At 29.6% G+C, this 20,336-nt stretch overlaps 1 protein-coding gene across 1 annotated transcript; it reads right to left on the bottom strand.

Annotated features, from left to right (window-relative positions):
- Positions 1 to 6,463: 6,463 nt before the first annotated feature.
- Positions 6,464 to 7,990, bottom strand: LOC137814389 (uncharacterized). Its single transcript, XM_068617096.1, has 3 exons — positions 7,598 to 7,990; positions 7,315 to 7,420; positions 6,464 to 6,968 (listed from the first exon to the last, which is right to left on the bottom strand). Exons 1-3 carry the CDS (start codon positions 7,631 to 7,633, stop codon positions 6,832 to 6,834), a joined length of 279 nt encoding a protein of 92 aa, XP_068473197.1. The 5' UTR covers positions 7,634 to 7,990; the 3' UTR covers positions 6,464 to 6,831.
- Between the last annotated feature and the right edge of the window lie 12,346 nt (positions 7,991 to 20,336).

The following is a 20,336-nucleotide window of genomic DNA, read 5'->3' as shown; positions in this document are numbered from 1 at the left end:
TTTATCTCTGCACCAGAATGGTTGACTAAGTCTCCTCACTTAACAAATTCTCTAACTGCTTTTGAAAATAAATCTGTTCATTTTATTTTCAATCTGTTCATTTTATAACAGCTTTAACTGTTTTTCAAAATTATGTTATAAGTTGGTTTTCTATAAAATGAAAACTTGTTTATGAGTTTAAACATCGTTCATACATTTGCAAAAACAAGTTTTGACAACAGAGAATTAAGAGTTTACAAAGGATTAGCATTTGTTCTTCAAAGATTTCGAAAATCACAAAGTGCTTGTTCTTGGTTTGGTTCCAAAAGCTTGGTGTGAGGTGCTACTACTGTTCTAGCAATCTTGCCTACTGGTTTAAGGCAGATCTTTGTATCCTCAATCAGGTGTAGTCGTTTCACTTCTCATTTCTTGTAATAGTTTGGTTGAACACTCTTCTTGATAGGTTTTCTTGAAGAGTGTGTGTGAGCTGAAATAGGTTTTTTCAGCAAGAGTACCTAAGTTCTTGTGGGTTTCAAGAACAGTGGGAATTGTGTTTGTTTGTATTGTGATTTAGTGAATTTCACCTTGTTTTTAGGTGAAGAATGGATGTAGTTCAGTTGAGTGAACCAGTATAACTGCCCTGTGTTCATTCTCTCTCAATCTCTGCAATTAAGTTTCTGCATAATTTTTAAAACAGCAAAGAAATAAATCTGTTCAATCAATAATAAATCTTTTCTTTCTAGGCTCAGTTCATACTGTTCTTAATTTCTGAAAAAGTTGTTTGATTCTGATAAGAACATATAAAATTTGTTAAAAGCCACTGGAACAGATTGACTGTGATAGGTTGCTTAAGAAATTGTCAAAGCTATTAATTGAACCTCAAACAATTGCTTAAAATTGAAGCTTGTTGTTTTGTGATTCATTGTTCTTAATTTCTGGAAAACTGTTTGATATCAAGAAGAACACTCATAGTTTGTTAAAAGCCACTGGAACAGGTTGATTGTAAAGGTTACTCAATTAATTGGCATGCTATCAATTGAACCTTAATCACTTGCTTGAAATTGAAGTTTGTTGTTTTGTGTTTCACTGGTTTTCGTTCTAATATCAGTGTGTGTGCATCTGGAAAATCTATCTGCATAATCTTGTGATTAACCTTGCTGTATAAACGCTTTTCAAACAAAAACAGTGCTGAAATAAATCTGTTCATTTTCACATAAATCGATTTATTTTCTGTAAACTGTGTTAAACACTGTTTCTGCGAGAAAGTTTTAAAAGGTCAATTCACCCCCCCTCTTGAACTTTGGCACTATTAAACCCAACACTTTGGAACGGGAAAATTCAATCCCTATAAAATATTTTAGGTCTCCAAGATCTTTAATGCGAAATTGTTGTAATAGACAATCTTTAACACGCTGAATTTCTGTCAAATCATTTCCTGTCAAAAGAATATCATCCACATAAATCAAAAGGGCGGTAAATGATGAGTTATTTTGTCTTGTGAATAGAGAGTAATCTGTCTTGGACTGTTGAAATCCTACAGATTTAATCACATGAGAAAATGATGTTAAAAACCATGTCTGAGATGCTTGTTTGAGACCATAAAGGAATTTGTTGAGTCGACATACAATGTTCTCCCTTGTCGATGATGCCCGGGTGACAAGTCCATGTAAATAATTTCATGCAATGTGCCATGTAAGAAGGCATTTTGCACATCTAGCTGATGAGTAAACCAATTTCTGGCTGCTGCAATGGTGAGGAGACACCTCAAAGTTGTTAATTTTGCTGTTGGTGAAAAAGTTTCAGAATAGTTGACACCTTTAATCTGAGTGTACCCCTTTGCGACAAGGTGCGCCTTATATTTGTCGATGCTACCATCTGAGTTGTACTTTATTTTATAGACCCATTTGCATCCGATGGGTTTCTGCCCAACGGGTAACGGTGTAAAGGTCCACGTTTGATTTAGCTGCAAGGCGGAAAGCTCTTCGTCCATTGCTTTTTGCCAATTTGGATCAAGGATAGCTTGAGCATAAGTGTGAGGTTCTTTGGTGGCTGTGATGTTAGCAAGATATGCACTATGTGTGGAAGAAAATCCTAAATTAGAAAGAAAATTATGCATAGGATACCTGGTTCCATTCGGCCGGTCTTGGGCAGTGGTCGAATGATTGACTTGGGATCCCGTTACGTAGTCTTGAAGCCAGGAAGGTGGGGTTGATGTGTGACTGGATCGTCGAACAGGAAGGTTGGTTGGAGAATGTTTGGTAATGGGTGCTAGACTTCTTGGCATGGGAGAATAAGGTTGGTCTACTGTAGGTTCAGGTGTATTATGATGAGTAGGAGAAGAATGTTGGTTTGATAGAGGTTCAGGTGCATTGTGACGAGTAGGAGAAGAGGGTTAGTTTGATGGAGCTTCAAGTGTATTGTGACGAGTAGGAGAAGAAGGTTGGTTTGATGGAGGTTCAGGTGCATTGTGATGAGTAAGAGAAGAAGGTTGATCGAGTGAATGTTGGATAGGAGTGAGTAAGTCAATGTCAATAGTGGGCAAAATACCTTGGAATGGAGGTGAGGATTGTGTCTGTGACTGTTGGCAGAATGGGAAAACACTTTCATGGAAGATGACATCCCGACTTGTAAAAAAATGTGCATGCATTTATATCAAATAATTTGTATGTTTTTTGATTGAGAGGATAACCAATGAAGATGCACTGTCGAGCGCGTATATCAAATTTTTGCTTAGGTGAAACAACAGTTGCATAACATGGGCAACCAAAAGTTTTTAAGTGAGAAAGTGAAGGTGGGCGATTATATAGCATCTCAAAAGGTGATTTATTTTTTAATAAAGGTGTTGGCAAACAATTAATGATATATGTGGCGGTTAAAACGCATTCCCCCAAAATTTTAATGGTAAATGAGACTGAAATAAGAGAGCTCGTGTTGTGTTTAAAATGTGTCTATGTTTGCGTTCTACTACTCCATTTTGTTGAGGAGTGTACACACAAGTGCGTTGACATTCAATACCTTTTTTAAGAAAAAAATTACGCATAGAAATAAATTTCAATCCATTGTCAACGCGAATGGTTTTAATAGAGGTCTGAAATTGATTTTGTGCAAAAGTAATGAATGATTCTAAGAGATGTTGGGTTTCAGACTTGTGATTCAGAAGAAATAACCAAGTACTTCTAGTATAGTCATCGACTATAGTGAGAAAAAAACGTTTTCCAAAATGAGTTGGGGTTTTATGAGGACCCCAAATGTCACAATGCAATAGATTAAATGGAGAATGAGATTTTATTGTGCTTAAAGGAAAGGGTAGCCTTGTCGATAGCGGGTGACCTGATAAGCCCAACAAATACTCGTTAGGATAGGCTCGAAATGGCTCTGATACCATATTACAAAGTGAACTTTAAGCCTAACTCAACCCCATAAAACTGGCTCATGAGATTGAGGTTTGCACCCACTTATATACAATGAAATGTCTTCATCTCTAGTCGATGTGGGATCTCCAACAATATACCCCAAAGTGGTGGAATTTTCACTCAAGTAAAAGTGTGTAGTGATGATGTGACTCAAGGTGCTACAATTTTCAATCAAGCAAGAAATTTTTTTCTTAAGCAAAAATATTTTAAATATTTTTTAGCTCAAGTGAAAATAGTCCAATAGAAAAAGAATCAATTCAGGCGAATTGTCACTCAAGCGAAAACTAGCCATAATTGGTGAGTGTTTTTAGACTTTTATCAAGGTAAAATTGAAAGAGTATTTGATAATTATGTGTTTGTACTTTGAAGTACGTGATATGAGACCGATTAAAGTCGGAGGTTGGTGCTTATAATCTACTGCTTGAGATCAAGTAGAGTCAGGAGTTGATATCCATAACTTACTAAGATGTGTAATGAACTGCTTGGTACACCATGAGATACAATTTGCATTTAGTGTGGTGAGCTATGATAGACCGAATTTGATGAGATTTTAGGTTCCACTAGTAGCCCCAGTCACGTGAACTAAGGTACCAAGTTGTGACGAGCTTATGGGGGATACTGGAGGCATGTCTTGAGGCTATAGTGAGGTAGACCAGATTGGGATGGTATCAACAATAGTGCTAACCTACAGATAGGGTTGTCGGTTGATCAAAGGTACTGACCCACTGCAATGTGACCATAAATGTTAGTTTATGAGTTCATGCATAACAATTATGTCTTTCGAAATATTTTGAATTATGATGAGTATATTTGTAACACAATTTTCTTAAAAGGTAATTGATAATAAAATCTACTATTTTAGTAAATACAGACATTACTATAAATAATTTAGAAGTTTTAATTTTATAGGAAAAAATAGATTTGCATTAGTTTTGTTTGGTAATAAAAATTTGCCTTGAAAAAAAGGAAAGTAGAGCTTACATATAATGACAAACGAAACAACAAAAAAATCACTCAATTTGATGAAATTATTAATAGAATATTATTCTGTTAAATATTTTCTTTACATATTATATTAATATATATATGTATATATATATTATTGAGACTCGATTTAAACAATTTTCACAATATGAAATCTTTTTTTATTTGAATATAAATTTTTTAACAAGGATGAATGGTAACTATATCGTCTTAATCTTGTAACGGTTTGATGTTTCAGTAAACGTAATCATGTTAGTTATCTTGATTAATTTCGGAATTGAAAGTATTAAGAGAATAAATTAACACTCCGATATAAATATTATATTATATTTTATTAAAATATTGGATTCTTTCTCGAATATATATGTACGTATAAAATAAATATTCGTTATACATGCTTATAGTGGCTAAACAAATGGAATTTTTTATCATGATTGGGTTATTTTTTTTTGTTTTTATCAAAATAGTGTCCGTTTAAAAAAAATTATAAATTTAGGCAAGTCGTGCAAATTTGGCACGACTTCATATGCACAAATCGCTCCAATTTGACACGACTCTGCCATGTCATAATGAAGTCATGTCAATTTGGCACGACTTCTGTCCTGTCATACTGAAGTCGTGCCAACTTGCCACGACTTCTGCCATGTCATATTTTTTTTTAAAAAAAATTCTATTGTTTATATATTGGGTTGTAAGTTATGTAATGTAAAAAATTAATTTAATACATAATTTTCTAAGAGTGTTAGTTTTAAGGAACAAAAAATTGGATAATCGTGTATCACAATTATTCATTTTTTTTTCTTAAGTAATAATTTTTTTTATCACAATTCGAATAATACATTTTTTAAACCTGTTTATTTATTTTAATGTCATTTACATTAAAAATATAAAAAGGTATAAGTACTCTAATTATTTTGAAATAATTAAATAATTTAAAATTAATTATATATCCAATTTTTTGTTCCTTAAAACTAACACTCTTAGAAAATTATGTATCAAATTAATTTTTAACATTACATAACTTACTACTCAATATATAAACAATAAAAATTAAAATAAATTAAAAAATTAAGATGTGTCAGATTCGTGCCAAGTTGGCACGACTTTAGTATGACATGACAGAGTCGTGTTAAATTTGAACGATTTGTGCATATGAAGTCGTGCCAAATTGACACGACTTGCCTAAATTTGTAATTTTTTTTAAACGAACTCCATTTTGGTAAAAAAAAAAATAATAACCCGATGGTCAAAAATCCAAACAAATGAGTGAGCTCTTATTTTTTTTTGGATGATTTTTTTTGTTTTTGTTTAGTCTCCCAAAAGTTGAAAATAATTATTTCTATTATTATACTACATTAATAAACTACTAATACAATAAACCAAAAGTTAAATAATAATTTCAAGTGACCTATTAATGTTATAATATATAATACCAATATCAATCACTAAAAAAAACAAGATTCATAAAATAAATATTAGGAACTAAAAATAACTATTCAAAATTTTGGAGTTAAAAGTAAGAGCAAAATATTTTATAAGGATTAAAACAAAAATTCACATATTTTATAGAGATCAGTAATTTTAAATTGTACTAAAGTGAAAAAGAAAGATAAATTTTTTATAAACACCAAAATTAAAAAACTCATTAACTTTACAAAAATTTAAAAACATATTTAAATTTAAAATATTATTAGAAATATCAACAAATATTAAAATAGCAGAAAGAAGTTTGTCAAAATTAAAACTACTTAAATCATATTTAAGATTAAAAATATTATCAGACAAAGTAAATGTATTAATCATCTTATATGTTGAAAATAAAATCTTAGAACTGTTTATATCTTATAAGTGATTCGACAACTTAAAAAATTATAAAACTAATATAAAGATTGATAATTTATATTATATTAAATTTGTCTACATTTTTTTCTTCACACACAATACTTTTTATATTATAATTTTTTTTTTCATGTATATTACAGTTAAGTCAAATTTATTTTATTTTTTACATAAATTCATAGGATGAAAGTAGTGTATTTTATAGTTTACTGGTTTATAAACTAAATATAAAATAAAGAAAAATGATAAAATATAAAAAGGTAGAATTTATTTATTTATTCTAATATTCTAATCATAATTTTATTTATTTATTTATACATGAAATAACAGTTTTTTTTCAAAATTATTTACTGACGACACTTGTATGCCCATGTCACACTCTGCAATCACTGTAGAGTGTTCACTTCAACTTCTACATCTTCGGACAAATCAAATAAAGTCATTTATGCCGCTTATATAGATGATGATACTAGGATGTTGTCCTATGGTTTAATATTGTTTGGTTCTGTGACTACTACCCTTGGATCAGGATATTATTACATAAACAACATGTTTCGTTCTTCTTCGTTTTATTCATGATTCATGATGAACCTTGATTGCGTCTCAAATCTAAACTCTAAACTCGATCCTTGGAAGAATCTGAAACCATGTTCTGTATCCTTTCCTTCGTCTCTCTCTCGGAAGCTCTCTCTGCTCTGCTCCTTGAATATACCTCGAAAAACTCTTGGTTCTCCTTCGCTAACTCCTTCCAAACTGCTCCCATCACATGCATGCATGTGGGTCATTCACATACCAAATAAAATGCAAAAGAAAAGAAAAGAAAACAATGACAACATGGTGAAGCATATATAACAGCTCTTACATGTTTTCTTGTATTCGTGTGCATATGCAAATACGTACTATTATCAATTAATAGGTTAATTATTTCAGTAGTAAATACAGTGACAGTGGCTGTTGTCTGCAAGCTATAGTAAGCTAAATGGTCATAATATTATAGTAAAAAATTAAATGAATTAATTAATTTAAAAGCACAGTTTTTCAAATCTAGAGCTTCAGCTCGAGAAAAAAGCCTGAACTACCTAAAGTGAATTTAACTTACCAGTGGAGGTAATAACCGGGTTGATATTTGCATGTTTAGAAAGAGCTTCCATGCATTCTTCTTTGCTCATGTTGAATAGGATACACTCCTCTATCAAACGGTGCACCTACACAGATATATGTATGCATATTTATACCTTGATCATCAAAACTCATACATGCAACCAAAGGAAACAGGAGAAAGGACCATAAATATGTAAAAGATCTGGTTTTTTTCTTCAGAAATCAACAATATTTTCAGAATACAGAAGAGGGGTTTGAAGGTAGAGTAAATTGAAACTCGCCAGGCGGATATAAGCAGCAGAGGAAGAGTCTTCCATGGGTCTGAATTGATTTTGTCCGAGCAGAAGTGTCTCCTTGTGAAGGATGTGATGAGTTAGTATAAATAAAGTAATGTTTTGTTTATAGAGGAGGAAGAGATGGTTGAATGGAGAAGAAGGAGAAAGAGGTGAAAGAAGAAGAAAAAGAGGGTAGGTTTATGAGGAAGGTGGTTGAGAAGGGTTAAAAAAATACTAATAAGCGTGGTGGTGGCAAAGTGGTAGGGAAAGAGATGATAGAAAAGAAGAGAGATTAGACAAAGAAGGCACGACACATACATAAACAAATGAATATGAATAGGGTGAGTGTCAGGGAGGTGGGGTGGGACCCACAAGACCACGTGGGAGGAAAACGAGGATTGGTGGAGAGGGGATGAGAGGAGATTCTATACTGCACGAAGAGCACCAAACGACGTTGTTGGCATATTACGTGGCGGTGGGGCCCTTGTTCACGTGAAGTGTGGGACCCAAGATCCTTATGTCTTTCCAAAGTGGCACTGGTGGGACCATCCCATGCATGCATGTATCATGTTCTAAAACAATTGTTGGTGTCATCAATCAATGCTAAGTTGGAATAGACTTATTCAGAGGGTAAAGTTATTCCTTCCTTCAATTTTATTCACTTCAATTAATTAATATATTCATATAATCAATCTTGGTGAATCCAGACATACATTTGGTGATGCATTGGGCATAAAATAAGTTCCATTATGGAGCTCAGTTAGAACTTTTTATGGGTCTCCTCAATTATATTCTCAAATTATTCACATTTTATTTTTAACACCTATTTTCTTGTTACTTCAAATTTATTTCAAATATCAAATTAAAAAATATATTTATTAAATATACAATTTCATTCATCAAGTTTGTGTCTTTTAACAAAGTTTATCTCTTGATGTAAAATGAGTTCAAGAATAGTAAACTAGAAATACGTAATTAATATTTTCTTTGTTAATTTTACTTACTCATTCTATTTATTCATTTTGATATATCCCACTTAACCTATTTGAAAAAATTGGGTTGGTCGAGTCTCATTAATCCAATTATTTTTTATATTAGTAAAGTATCTACCATAATTTACTACTTTTGTTTTTTAGAAAATCCTTAGAAAGGCAGGTAGTCTTTATAATCAAATTTGGATTTGATAGTGAATTATATGTAGGGAATGTTGAATCTTAATCTTCTTTAGGAATTTTTATTGACTTTACATAATTATGTGTGTTTTTATTAGTTTTAAATTTTTAATTTTTTTTATAAAAGTTTTTAAGTTAGATATTATTATGTAATTTGATATCTCTCCATCACACTACAGGTAATAACAATTATCTTCCATCTATTTTAAATAAAATAAATAGTAGAAATAGCCATATGATACATTTACAATGAGTAAATATAATTTATTGATGTAAAAAAATATTTTCTTTTAGCTAACGAATAAAATTATGCATAGATCTAAACAATTATTTAATTGATAAAGATTATATAATTACACATCTAAATTAAAAAATGGATTAAAAAATGGTAGAAAAGTGTTACGATAAAATAAAATCATCGCTGCATATCACTCAAATAGTTATTTAAATATAAAAAAAAAATCTCAAAACACCTCATTTAATTAAAATAATCAATCCTAAAATTGAAAAAATTAATGCTAAACATAAAATCAAATATCATAAAAATTAACAAATGAGTACCTTTAAGATTGGAAAATATTTCATATTTCCTACTCCCAATTAAGTCATTCCACATAAGAAATATATGAAGATGTTGTTTATCCAATACAAGATGAAGAATAAAGTAAAATATTTAAAATCAGAGAGAAAACTCTACTGAAAGAGTTTCTTATTTTTAAAATAGAATAAATCTCAATTTTTTCCTATTTTTGTTCTCTAGTGTAGAGAGTATAAAATAATGTTTATATAGCCTAGCCTAAAGAAAAATAAAAGCTCTGGTTTCAATGTGGGATTAAATAAGTGAAAAGATTAATTTTCACCAATTTTTAATTTATTTGAAAGTTAATATCATGTAAGTCCTGACTAAAACTACAAAACATCAAATTTAAACTTGAAGCATATCTCTAGAACGAAAAGAAAAAGATTCTCAATTTTATCTCTTAGATGTTTGCAAAAATTTAATATTGCAAATGTTTACACTTTTTTCTTCTTGATGTGATGTGTCCAAGGTGCATGTGAAACACCTTAAAAAACCGAATATGATTAGAAAACTACTCCTTAATTAGTGTTATACTATAATATTCATATATTACAATTTATATTACACAGGATAGTTTAAATTAAGTTTTTTTTTTCCTACTCATGACTTGTCATAAAGAAAAGAATAAATATAAATGGAGACACGTTCTTTCTTTCTATGAATTTTTAAGGATTTTCAAAGCAATCCTTCATGCTTTCTACTTTTCTATTTTCATCTTCCTTTTTTTAAAATTTAATTATCAGGAGATGTCCATTTTAAAAATATTGACTTATATATTTGGTTTGTTATATAATTTTAGTAAGGTGATAGTTTAGTTTGAATGTTAATAATATAGTATTTTTGTAATCTTTCGAATATTTTTATTTTTCAATTGGGTGTTTAATTATTTTTAGTAATCTGATTCAGCAATTTACTTTCTATTTTTTTTTCAGGCAAATCAAATCACTGATCGGCTATCAAGGAAGACAGGCTAAAAGTGAACCTACTCTATTAATATATTAACTTATTTTGTTTGACAAATAACAAAAGAATATAGCTGGGTGAGGTCATAAATTTACACTTTTTCTCAAATAATGTGATGGCTTTGGTCACTCTAAATTAAATACAGTTAAATAATATTGATCAATTATTAGTATTTTAACTAGCCTAAACATATGGATAGTAGGGTTCATGAATGCTACACCCCAAAGCTACTAACATTATTATATGGTAGAATAGTGGATTTGTATTAAACATTCAATAATTAAAAAAAAAAACTTCAACAAATACATAGTATATTCGAATACATGTTTTTTTTCAGAAACCAACGTATGAAATAGTTATTTAATTTATTGATGATGAAATTTCAGGATTGGGATTTGTGTATATTCATATATACAATAAAATCATAACATATTATCACAGAACAATTAACTACATTGATCATAATAATAATTAACTAATTTATCAAAAGAAAAATAATTCAAAATAACTATTATTTCAGGAGATACATTCATATAGATTGTATATAGATTTATATTAAAAATATTTAACGAAGAGTATCTATTGATATTTTTTAGATGACACATATTAAGAAAACCTTAGTATATACTAACACATCTACTATTTTAAAGATATTCGACTTTTATGAGTTTTAGAGAAATTTAAGACATGTATGCAATGTTCGAAACTTAAAACAATGTAATAATAAATTGCACTTCAATTTCATCACTTAATATATTAATCCATTAATAAATCATTCAAGCATTATATTTAACAATTTATACACATAAAAATATTACAAATTTAAATATCTAGAAAAAATAGTCAGACCATTTAAGTACAAACATCAAATGATATCTCCATTTAGATAAAGGTAATTTTATTGAGCGAGGATATCATATGATTTACACCATATGTCTACTTGAAACATATGCTCTCATTGAATAAAAGTATTAGATTATACACTTATACGATCAAACAATATGTTTTTAACTATTTGTTTTCATTGAATGATAATAGATAATATATTTACTAAAGTGATTCAAATGAACATTTATTCAAACCGAATCATAAAAATCAGAATTTATTTTTACTAAACAAAAATATCAAATAAAACATTTATTAAAGCAATTCAAACAATACCTTCCATTAACACATTTGTTCTAACTAAGAAAAGATAAACAATCTATTTTATCAATACAAATTAACTTATTCATGATTTTCAGCAAAATAATATTCTCTAATTTAAATATAATTTAATTGTAACATCCCTATTTTTACCCATATTTATTAATATAATATGCATGTAATATCTAATTAACATATAAACATGTTATTTTTTCATATTGGTATCTCAAAAAGATATCCCTATTCATATGAATTTAATATATACACAAAAAAGTCTACAAATAAAACATTCAAAATAAAACATTTGTTCATCTGGCTGCTCACTGAGGAACTCTATCACCTGCAACTTCATTTTCTTCCGTGTAAATTAACACGATCATCACAAATTTAAAGAAAACAAACACAAAACAAAGCACAAGGTAAGCTAGCTATTTTTGAGAATTCTAATATAAATTTGTTTTTTAAAAACACATATAAATCATCAAATTCTCGTAATTTGTGCAAAGTCATCAAGTGTTTATCACATTTATCATCCACATTATTCTTGTCAAATTTCTACTCACTCACATACTCAGACATTCGACTCTACTTTCTCGAAAGACTCGTGTATTGAAATTAGCATTCAAAGACTTGCACATGTCATACTACTCATTGTGAATCCACACGGTCATGCACATAATTAATCTCAATATCTCATCATTTCATATGACAGGATAAATCTGTTTGATCTGCTCTGATCAGTTCTTTCAAACCTCAGACTCAGCTAAATGAACCTCCTTCGACTCTCACCAACTGAATAATAACTTCATCTATGTGATTCCATTCTATCAGTAGAATCAGGATCGTCTCATTCATAGGACACTCACAAATCAATACACTTGAATAAAAATCTCAACACGGTATTTCCTTTCCTGAAAATACTATGTCTTGATCACACTTTCACCCAGTACATACATCATTTAACACATCAATGCACCATTCAATCACATTATATTTTAAACTTTCTAAACAATCCAAATATATTTCAAAATATACTTAAACACATAACTAAGTTCCAAATATATGTTCTCTAAATCAATCATCATCTAAAATCAAACAACCACTTCTCGTCAAACATCTCATTTAAGTAATTAGACAAAATATTAAAAAATAGTTCAACTCATTTATACTATCATTCAAACACTTTCAATTCCTAGTCACAAACACTTTCAACAACTTATTCACCTTAAAATCAATATAAAATATTCAAAATCAACCATTTCAGTCAATATAATACTTTACTCTTCAAAAAATGACAATCCTACAAGAAAAAACTAGAAATGGTAACCACGTCACCGCCACATCCAGATCTTTTAACCTAGGATTCTATTTAAAAAATAAAATTAGTTTCCCTTACCTGAACTTGACCTAAGAGCTCCAAATTATCAAAAGCTCAAGGATAGCCTAACCTGCACCATAAAGTTCTGATAAAAAATCTAACTATACCACTAGAACCCTGAACTAATAAAGACTATTTCTGAAGATAAAAGCATCACATGCAAGCTAAAACTCAAGACAAACCTAACCAGATCAAAACTAACTGAAATGAAAATGAGTCAAAAATGAACTTACTTTATATGAGATTTTGATCGGACAATGTCGTAGAATTCAATGTCAGGAGTCCAATGGGAGACTCTGATCGTCAAACTGATAATTGAGAATGTTAGAATCTTAAAGAGAAGGGAGAGAAAAGAAAAAAAGAAACAAAAATGAACTACTCTAACAGAGATTCTGATCGAGTAGTCTTGTAGTATTCGCTGTCAAGAATCTAAGGGCGTACTCCGATCTTCAAACTGATGAGCGAGGAGCTCAGAATATTAGAGCAAAGACAAAAAAAATGGAATTTTTAGAGCATTTTTATTTATATACTCTTTTAAATTTAATAATAAAATATTCATATGTCATTTTAATTTCACTTATACTCTAAAACTATTTTTATCAGTACTTACATTAATAATAATTATCGTCAAAAGAAAAATTAGTTATTATTATTTTAAGCCTAAACATATGAATAAAATAGTGTTTAGGGATATGTATTTCTTATATATCCTCTTTTAATTTTTTTTATAAATATTTTTTATCATAATAAAAATAAAGTAATTAAGTATATTACTCATAATAAATTGTATTACTTAAATTGTATAAGTTGTATTAATTAGGTAGAATCAAATACTCCAAACTTGTATGACTTAAATTGTAAGTAAAATATGCTTAGTTATTTTTTAATTTATCGATGAAAGTTATTTTTTATCATTTATGTTCTAATTTTACTTTATAATATTTCCTAATTTTTTTTATATCAGATTTTTCATTATAAATGTTTTATTATAACTTTAAAATATTATTAAAAATAAAATTGAAAAACAATTTATATACATCACATCAGAGGACCTAAGCTATTCATAACTTGTTATCGTCATGTAAATGTAATTAATTTCAAACTTCTAAAATGTTTATTATTATTTTATTTTTATTTACTCTTAATACATTTATTTTGTTTCCTTTTTTTTATCCTTTATAATAAAGTAGAGTTTTATTAACGTTTTTCTTCTTCCTTGTTAACAACCGACTTTTATTTTATTATTTGTATTGTTTTTATATTTTAAGCAACACCTTATTTTAACCATAACACTATTTACAATATTTATTTTATTAGTTTAGTATTATCCTTTAAGATATTGACAATGATAAATGATATATTTTTTATATTTATATTATTTATTTTATCCCTACATTATTTATACATTTATTTTATTATTTTACTATGACACTTGAAGATATTTAAATTATCACCACTAATCAGTCATCTCTGAATATGGAATTTGTACCTGACAGCATTCCACCATTAGAGACCTTGAGATCACTGCATGTCTGCTACTATTATTCACTCTCTCCATCATCATCATCCTTGTCTTCCTCTTCACACAAACTATACACACTTTTTTTTTCTCTTTTGATGTCAATCATCGTAAGAAACAAATATTAAATTCCTGTTATAGCAGAAATGGAAAATGGAACGAGAAAAGGGATATGAAAAATGTGAAGAGGCTTTATGCATGAATTAAGCTGATACCCTAATAAGTTATTGAACTCTCTTTAATAACCAATTGCTATTATAACATCATTAATAAATTAAGACTCAATATGAGAAAGAATTGTTGGACTACAGAAAAATGTCCCTTTCACATGTTTCGAGGAGCTTTTAAATGAGAAAAAAATATAACCAGTTTAATTATAAACTGAAATTAACTTATAAATGGGATAAAGTTTAAATTTTTGAAAAAAGCTAATACAAAATAACTTTTCCATATAAGTTTTGCACATATTAATTTTCCTTTATAAACAAAATAATTTAATTCGTTTTCTCTCATATAGTTTTTTGTAAAAAAAACTCTATAATCTATAATATTATTAGCTTATGCTAAATACATAAAATTATTTATAAAAAATACATTATAATAAAAATTTATAATACCTTAACTTTTACATATTATAACTGCTTTATGTGTTTTTTATATTCTAAAAATATATTTTTTCCTTATAACTAAACACCTAATTCATCTTTCATGTATTTTATTCTTCACAAAATTACTTGCAGCGGGGACAATTACTCCCATAAACATGTGTGCTAAGTTGTTAAAAATAAGACGTTAATGGACTTAATTGAATGCACAAGTTGAAAATATAGATCTAGCATTAAATTGATATCTAGTTACTAATGTTTTAACTATCAACTTTAAAATCTAAATAATTGATAGTTTGTTTGACGATTTTCTTATTAAGAGGTTGTTCGAATTCTAGTAAGAAACTATAAAGAGGTTGACCCTTTTCCTAGTAAGGGATTGTCCCAATCTAGCACTAAACGGAAAAACTAACAAGAATCAAAGGAAGAAAAAGGAAGAAAAATGAAAAAAATAAAAAAAATCTCGTAATTGGGTGGACTTACAAATACGTGGATGATAATGAGAAGGTGGAGAATCAACAATAACACAAAAAAAAATGGTATTTAATGACTTTTAGCGATCGAAAAAAAAAATATCGCAAATTGTGATTGAAATAATGACCAATTTAATTTTGGTCGCTAAATTACTTCAAATTAGCGACCAATTTGGTTTCATAGTCTAAATACAAATAAATCACTACAAATTAAAGATCAATCTAATAATTAAATCAATAAAAATTAGCAATCGAGTTAATTTCGATAGCTAAATACAAATATATTACTACAAATTAGCAATATTCTATTTCAGTTACTAAATCACTACAAATTAGAGATCGAATTTAGCAGCCAAATCATAACATAATTATTTTATAATTATGATAATAATTATGATTATAATTTATGAAATGAGCACATGAATATGAGAAAGGAGCACATGCATGAATTATTTTTAACAAAGTAACCATGGTATTGCTCATTACTCTCATTCAAAAGTCTCCTTTCTATGCACATAACTTCATTTATCTAGCAAGACTTTACTAAAGCTCATAACAGTGCAATTGTAACCTAGTCATCTATCTTATACATATAATTTATTATTATCTGACAAAATACAAATAAAAAAATAAGCAAGCCTGATTTCGAAGCCAAAAAAAAGTGGGGAAACTCGCAATCCTTACAAAACCTTTCTCTTTTTTCCAGTTAATGCATGATTCAGCATCATGTTGGAATCCATATCCACACATAACCCAAAATTGGATGCAGAAGATGTATGAGAAGGTCCATGAGAACTCCCTGGAAAGGCCAAACTTAAAGAAGTTGGAATGAATGCATTTGGATTAACACCTGTCTTATCATGATCTGTGTTGGTAGAAAAGTCGTTTTCTTGGGTACCAAGTGGAAGGGCAAGGGAAGAAAAAGTGGGAGGGTTATTCCAATGTGGAACTGGATCAATTAGAAGTGTGTGAAGCAAAGGTCCTGCTTCTGTTACAGTTTGCAGTAATCTACCTTTTTCAGGCAAGGGTTTTACACAAACTAGTTTATCTATCGCTAGGGAATCACTATCAACCATGTGTGTTTTGATGTTATTTGATAGGGTCAAGTTGCTTGGTTCAACTATTCTTGTTTGAGACATTAAACTCGTGGAGAAATGTTTCTCATTTGACTGGAGATTTGACAAGGATAACTCACATGAATGATCTGATAAGACTTTGGAACTTGAATATGATACCTTGGTGCTATTCATTGATGGCTTTGTTTTGTTTTGGAGGCATGATTGATCCACTTGAGGAATAACACTGGTTGTCTCAACGGGGGTAGATGCTTGTAAATTCCTTATCAGCAATTGAAGCTGGTCTCTTGCTTCATCTCTTTCTTGGCAAACTTTCTTTAACAATTTGTACAAGTGTTTAACTGTCTCCTCATATTTCTTGATCTTAGCATTAGCCTCCATTTTTGCTGTCATCTTTTCGAGCCTGGTGCAGAGAAGCCTGTGCTTAACCTCCTCAATGCTCTGTCAATACAAGACAAGACAAAGTTTTGTCAGTGTGAAACTGAGTTCAAATTACAAACAATAATGTTTTGAGTATTGTAACTGAATGATTGAAGCATGTTACTATAGGGATTGTTCAAAATGTGAAGACAAAAGGTGTTTGCCTTTCGGCATGGCTCATGATGTATTTTACAAGCCACCACTGGTATTTACTTTTGACTTATCAGTTCGTTAGTCATGGTAAATAACAATGTTAAAATGTTCTTTGGCACGTGAAATAATAGGGATTCAAAAGTAACCAGCGTTCAACTTCAAAAAGGTAAAAGCAATGGCAGTTCAACTTTTCAAAGGGCCTTTTGATTTTAAGTATTACCTCTTTTGACAATATTGTCGACATACATGATTGTGTTTTCTAAACTACACTTTGTCCAAACAAAATAAGTTATTTGGTTGTTATTAGGTAAATCTTATTGATACAACTTGTTGCCGTAACATCAGCTATAGTTTCATTTTGTGAACATTGTTTTAACTGTAGCTCAACAGAGAATCTAGACTTTGATAATGTCCCTAAAAGGTATGGATTCATCCAATAATGTAAACAGAAAAATTAATAATTGGAACACAAATGAAATAATGAAGTGCATATAAAGTAAGTTATATATATAGGAGAATCATTTACCTCGTTCTCAGAAGAAATCATATTCATACGTACAATCTGAAAAATGAAATGCTACTTTTGTGGCTAAGACGAGGTGCTTTATGAATGTTGGGTAAGTGCTCTAGAAGACAAAAGTGAAATGATATATGATTTTGGTAAAAGAAACAGAAACTTCAATTTTATATTCTAATTCAACAATTATTCAGTGAACGACTATGCCGTGTTTATAGGGATGTTGCTTCCCAATATATCATCGATATGCTCTTCTTTTCATTGTTAATTGATTGTGGTCTATTTTAGGACATAAACTTTTTTAAGGCTATTATTGGGCACTTCATAATTAGGCTTTGACAGATGAACTACAGTTTTGCTTTTGTGTATTATACTATAGAACAAAACATGCATGTGAGTTTACCCTTGGGTTGGATTTTGTGTGCTAACAAAAAACGTTGTTGGTTCTAACAAGATGTAACTGATTAACTGAAGAATGAGAAGTGGTTCCTATGTAAACCATGTTGCAGTTTAGGTTTATGTTTCAGACCATTTATTGTTGTAACAAATGGATTTGACTCTACCTTCCCCTTGCGGACTAGCACATTGTAGCTGGCAATTGTCACTTAGTTTAACCGAATCAATTGCGTGCGTAACCTATCTTTATATTACGAAGTGGACTTTATATATTTTAGGTGGTCTGATAGCGGCCCGATAGCGGGTGGCACGATAGGCCCAACACAAACACTCGCTAAGATAGGCTCGAAATGGCTCTGATACCATATTACGAAGTGGACTTTAAGCCTAACTCAACCCCATAAAACCGGCTCATGAAGTTGAGGTTTGCACCCACTTATATACAATGGAAGGCTCTCATCTCTAGTCGATGTGGGATCTCCAACATAACATATTTTAATTATTAATTTTACAAAACTTTGACCTTAATTCTTAATTTTGTGAAATTTCATTTAATTTAATCATTTTATTGTAAATAAAAAAAAGCATAAAGATAACAACTATTTTTTCATATCTTTGTTAGGAAGATCAGAAAATATACTCACAGCCAGGAGTGAATGCACTTGTATTGTATAATTATTCCCGGACAATTTGTAGGTTTATTTATTTTTTATTGGTTTAATTACTTTTTTCGTCCCTATATTTATAGTCAATAGTCAATTTGGTACAGTGTTTTTAAATAATTTAATTTGGTCCCTAAGTTTTTTAAAATGTATTCAAAATGGTCCTTTCGGTTAAATATCACCAAACGGCGTTAAGTGGTGCTTGTGTGGCAGACACGTGTAAGTTACGTGGTGCTTACATTACTTTAGTGAATACTGAATTAGGGTTTAGGTTATTCAAATTGGGGATTTTGAATTTCTGATTTAGGATTTCTAATACGAGGATTGCTCCCCTGGTTGGATTTTGTGGTGCGCTTCCCTGCTTCGATTCCATTCGGAGGTGTGCTCCCCTCATTCGATTCTGTGGTGCGATCGTGAGTTACGATGGTGAGTTGCGTTCCCATGGTCGATTTGGAGGAGCGATTATGTGGTGCGGTCCAGGGGTGGTGAAGGGGCAGCGATTGTGATCCAGACCGTGGTGTCGTTTTGTGGTTGCTCCTTTATAAGGTCAGTAATTTTTGACTTAGTTTCAGAGTGGTTCTGTTTTTTATTACTTTTAGAGAACATATACAGAGTTGTTTATGATGTAGGGGATCACAGAATCGAATGAGGGGAGCACACCTCCGAATGGAATCGAAGCAGGGAAGCGCACCATAGAATAACCAAGGGAGCAATTCTCGTATCAGAAACCCTAAATCAGAAATTCGAAATCCCCAATTTGAATAACCTAAACCCTAATTCAGTATTCACCAAAGTAATGTAAGCACAATCCATTTTGAATACATTTTAAAAAACTTAATGACCAAATTGAATTTTTTAAAAACCACGGTACCAAATTGACTATTGGCTATAAATATAGGGACGAAAAAGGTAATTAAACCTTTTTTATTTAATTAAACTTTAGGCTATTTACCATTGAGTTTTTATTAAAAAAATATTATCTAATACTCAAAAAAATTATATTTTTTAATTAAATTTCTGTTATTTATTTTTTCTATTAATTGATATGTGCTTGTTATTTTGTCCTATTATCTCATTTAATTGTTTTTATGTATTAAAAAATTATAAATTTTTATGATCATATAAAATAATATTATTTTACATTATTTAATACAATTAAGTAAGATTAAGATAAATGTTACGTCATCCAATGCAACAAATTGAAAAGATATATATAAAAATCGTGAATACTGAATAGAACAAATAAATTTAAATTAAAATATCAAAATTTATAAAAGATTTAAAACTTAATTAAGCCTTTATTTTTTAATATTCTCTATATTTTTTGAATTTCGAGGTTTTCACTATATATATTTCATATAAAGTTAATTAATTTTATGTATATTCTTTTGTAAAAATAGTGAGATTTAAGTGCGCTACTTTTGATAAAGTATTTTTTTTAAGGTTTTAGTGTGAAATCTTTTATACCTTTTCAACGAGACAAAGACAATTCAGTGGTAAGAGTTGAAGTAATGTGAAATAGTAATCTATAGTAGACTAATAAAACGATCTGGATTAATAGTTATACTTGCTAAAATAAATCATGTGATTATGGTTAATAATATGATATTTGACAATATTGGTCGATTTATTTGAATATTGTTTGATAAGTTGTTACGTTTCTTAGAGGAAAATGAATTGAAGGA

Source organism: Phaseolus vulgaris, chromosome 1 (assembly GCF_000499845.2).
Source record: "Phaseolus vulgaris cultivar G19833 chromosome 1, P. vulgaris v2.0, whole genome shotgun sequence".
Lineage (NCBI taxonomy): Eukaryota > Viridiplantae > Streptophyta > Magnoliopsida > Fabales > Fabaceae > Phaseolus > Phaseolus vulgaris.
This window is presented reverse-complemented; position numbering and strand designations above follow the sequence as displayed.